The following is a 3932-nucleotide window of genomic DNA, read 5'->3' on the forward strand; positions in this document are numbered from 1 at the left end:
ACCATAATTTTGAAGTAGTGGTGTGTAAATATTTATTTCAAGATAGCTGCAACAATGTGCTGTTTTCCATCAGTGACAAAGTCACGGGTACTGTAACAATGGAATTTTTGGTTTTGTTTTCTATCGTTTTTGTCTGCTCTCATAATTGAAAAAAAAAAGCTATACTTCAGGTAAAGATTAGGTAAAGAAAAGATGCAATATTTTTTCCAAGACAGAAATTTATTTATTGAGTTATTTTTAATTACCTTAATATTATAATTTCCTTGTTTCGGTTATACGTTACACATTATTTTGCAATTTAACCAAAACAATAACATTTTTGTGAGAAAACGCTTTAGGCAACAAAAAACAAAACTTTATAAAAACAATTACCCCAATTATCACAGGAACTTCACTTGCTAAATCTCCAGCCACAAGACCGAGACAACCAAGAGTATGATAATTTTCAGTAGAAATAAAACTGGACTTGATTTGTCCTTGTAACTGCAAAATTAAAAACAACAAGAATGTCATATATATAACACATATTTATGCTCCACAAAATCACTAAAATCAGTTTATATCAATCAGTTATAAATCTTTTTTTTTTTTTTGCGCCAGAGTTTTGCTCTTATTGCCCAGGCTGGAGTGCTATGGCACAATCTCGGCTCACTGCAACCTCTGCCTCCCAGGTTCAAGCGATTCCCTGCCTCAGCCTCCCGAGTAGCTGGGAGTACAGGCATGTGTCACCACCCCCTGGCTAATTTTGTGTTTTTTAGTAGAGATGGGGTTTCTCCATGTTGGTCAGGCTGGTCTCAAACTCAGGTGATCTGCCCCCTCGGCCTCCCAAAGTGCTGGGATTACAGGCGTGAGCCACTGCACCCAGCCTAAATGTATTTTTAAGTAGAAATGTTATTAAAATGTTATATCATAATAATTTCTAAAATATCAAGAAGTAGACCAATTATATATAGAGACACTACTACATTTACATTAAATGTAATTTTTTTAAGAGGACACTATGGATTTATTTTCTTACCTTTTTTGCTGTACTGAAGTCTACATTCTCAATTGCTGCATTAAAAAAGAAAGCAGGCTAAATGTATAATATTAATCTATAAAAACAATACAAGTCACCTCTTTTGTGTCAAGGTGAAATTAAATACAATCTAGTTCAAAGAACACCGGTGAGAATCAAGTTTTGCCCCTGACCAAAATACGCAAACTGTGACATGTTAGATTCAGGGGACCAGCCAGTACCTCTCCATACCTACCCTTACCACCTCTCTTCCTACTAAGGGGATCTTCTCCCTACTCCAACTCTCCTGCACTTCTCATTGTTTGGAATAGCTCTTACTTTTCTAGCTCCATCATTAAGCTATAGAAAACAAATCTTCAATCTTGTCATATACCCAAGACCTAGCACAGCCCTGGCAAGTCAATATTTTTAAAATGTCACTTAGGCTGGGCACAGTGACTCATGCCTATAATCCCAGCACTTTTGGAGGCCGAGACTGGCAGATCACTTGACAAGGAGGAGTTGGAGACCAGCCTGGCCAACATGGTGAAACCCCGCCTCTAGTAAAAATACAAAAATTAGCCAGGTGTGGTTGTGCGCACCTGTAATCACAGTTACTTGGGAGACTGAGGCACAAGAATCACTTGAACCTGGGAAGTGAAGGTTGCAGTGAGCCGATACTGCACCACTGCACTCAAGCCTAGGCAACAGAGCGAGACTCCATCTCAAAAATAAATAAATAAATAAAAATAATAAAATAAAATAAAATGTTATATACCTGTTCCAAATCCATTCCTCAAATACTTTTACTTGGCTCAGAGGGATAAATGGTCCAGACTACTAGCTTAAAACATATTTTACATTATTGTTCTGCACTATATATATTTTTCTTTTGAGACAGAGTTTCTCTCTTGCTGCACAGACTGGAGTGCTACGGCGCGATCTCGGCTCACCACACCTCTGCCTCCTGGGTTCAAGCAATTCTCCTGCCTCAGCCTCCCGAGTAGCTGGGATTACAGGCGTCTGCCACCCTGCCTGGCTAATTTTGTATTTTTAGTAGAGACAGGGTTTCTCCATGTTGGTCAGGTTGGTCTTGCACTCCCAATCTCAGGTGATCTGCCCGCCTTGGCCTCCCAAAATGCCAGGATTATAGGCATGAGCCACCGCGCCCGCCCTGTTCTGCACTATTAACACTACATAGCCATTTCCATTTCCAGGTTCATTCACCACATTAAAAAGCATTTATTATTGTGCTAGCAAATGTCTTGTCTTTCCCAACTAAACTGTTGAAGCTTTTCTCCCCAACTAAGCTCCTTGAAGGCCATACCAAAATTACATTTATTCAAATACTGTTCCAGCTCTAATAGAGGAGAATAAGTGTACTCTGAATACTTAAAAGTATACTCAATTATAACTAAATACAATTAAGATAAAATAAGCTTAAAGAGTACTTAAAATTTTACTAATTACTAAATTAATAAAACTAGTAAATATTGCTGCAAATCAATAATAAAATATAATGTATTACTTACCTTGTTGAATTTTTAAAAGCTGAAGGTTTGTAATACAAAAAAATCCACTGTACGTAAGAAGTAGCATATAATAGGTACCTATTGAAATAAAATCAGAATCAGTTCCTTTTTTTTGAGACGGAGTCTCATTCTGCCGCCAGGCTCGAGTGCAGTGGTGCAATCTCGGCTCATTGCAACCTCTGCCTCTAGGGTGCAAGCGATTCTCCTGCCTCAGCCTCCCGAGTACCTGGGAGTACAGGCGTGCACCACCACGCCCAGCTAATTTTTGTATTTTTAGTAGAGACGGTTGCCTCAGCCTCCCAAAGTGCTGGGATTACAGGCGAAAGCCACTGTACATGGCCAGGAATCAGTTACTTTAAAAGGCACATGGGGCCGGGCGCGGTGGCTCAAGCCTGTAATCCCAGCACTTTGGGAGGCTGAGACGGGCGGATCACGAGGTTAGGAGATAGAGACCATCCTGGCTAACATGGTGAAACCCTGTCTCTACTAAAAAATACAAAAAACTAGCCTGGCGAGGTGGCGGGCGCCTATAGTCCCAGCTACTCGGGAGGCTGAGGCAGGAGAATGGCGTAAACCTGGGAGGTGGTGCTTGCAGTGAGCTGAGATCCGGCCACTGCACTCCAGCCTGGGCGACAGAGCGAGACTCCATCTCAAAAAAAAAAAAAAAAAAAAAGGCACATGGATATAAAATTTAAACCAGTGTCTGTTTGAATGTGGCTTTTCAACAAAGAGAGAAAGAAAGAAAGAGGCGGGGTGCAGTGGCTCATGCCTGTAATGCCAACACTTTGGGAGGCCAAGGCAGGTGGATCACAAGGTCAGGAGCTCGAGACCAGTCTGACCAACATGGTGAAATCCTGTCTCTACTAGAAATAAAAAAATTAGCTGGGTGTGGGGGTGCGCGCCTGTAGTCCCAGCTACTCAGGTGGCTGAGGCAGGAGAACTGCTTGAACCTGGGTGGCGGAGGTTGCAGTGAGCCGAAATTGCACCACTGCACTCCAGCCTGGGCGACAGAGTGGGACTCCATCTCAGAAAAAAAAGTAGAGAAAGAGGAAGGAAGGGAGGGAGGGAGGGAGGAAGGAAAGAAGGCAGGCAGGCAGGAAGGCACGCACGCACGCACACACAAACAAACAGTATCTGGAACTACCTTAAAAATATGTCAATGTGGGCCCGGCGCGATGGCTCAAGCCTGTAATCCCAGCACTTTGGGAGGCCGAGACGGGCGGATCACGAGGTCAGGAGATCGAGACCATCCTGGCTAACACGGTGAAACCCCGTCTCTACTAAAAACTACAACAACAACAAAAAAAACTAGCCGGGTGAGGTAGCGGCACCTGTAGTCCCAGCTACCCGGGAGGCTGAGGCAGGAGAATGGCGTGAACCCGGGAGGCGGAGCTTGCAGTGAG

At 42.8% G+C, this 3932-nt stretch overlaps 1 protein-coding gene across 1 annotated transcript in view; it reads right to left on the reverse strand.

The window, feature by feature from the left end:
* KNTC1 (kinetochore associated 1) overlaps window positions 1-3932 on the reverse strand; it is a 100283-nt gene that overhangs the window by 80436 nt on the left and 15915 nt on the right. The window contains 3 exon segments of the mRNA XM_017889010.1: window positions 373-483; window positions 1019-1053; window positions 2530-2607. Coding sequence (XP_017744499.1) covers window positions 373-483; window positions 1019-1053; window positions 2530-2607 — 224 coding nt within the window.

Source organism: Rhinopithecus bieti, unplaced genomic scaffold (genome assembly GCF_001698545.2).
Source record: "Rhinopithecus bieti isolate Rb0 unplaced genomic scaffold, ASM169854v2 scaffold_574, whole genome shotgun sequence".
Lineage (NCBI taxonomy): Eukaryota > Metazoa > Chordata > Mammalia > Primates > Cercopithecidae > Rhinopithecus > Rhinopithecus bieti.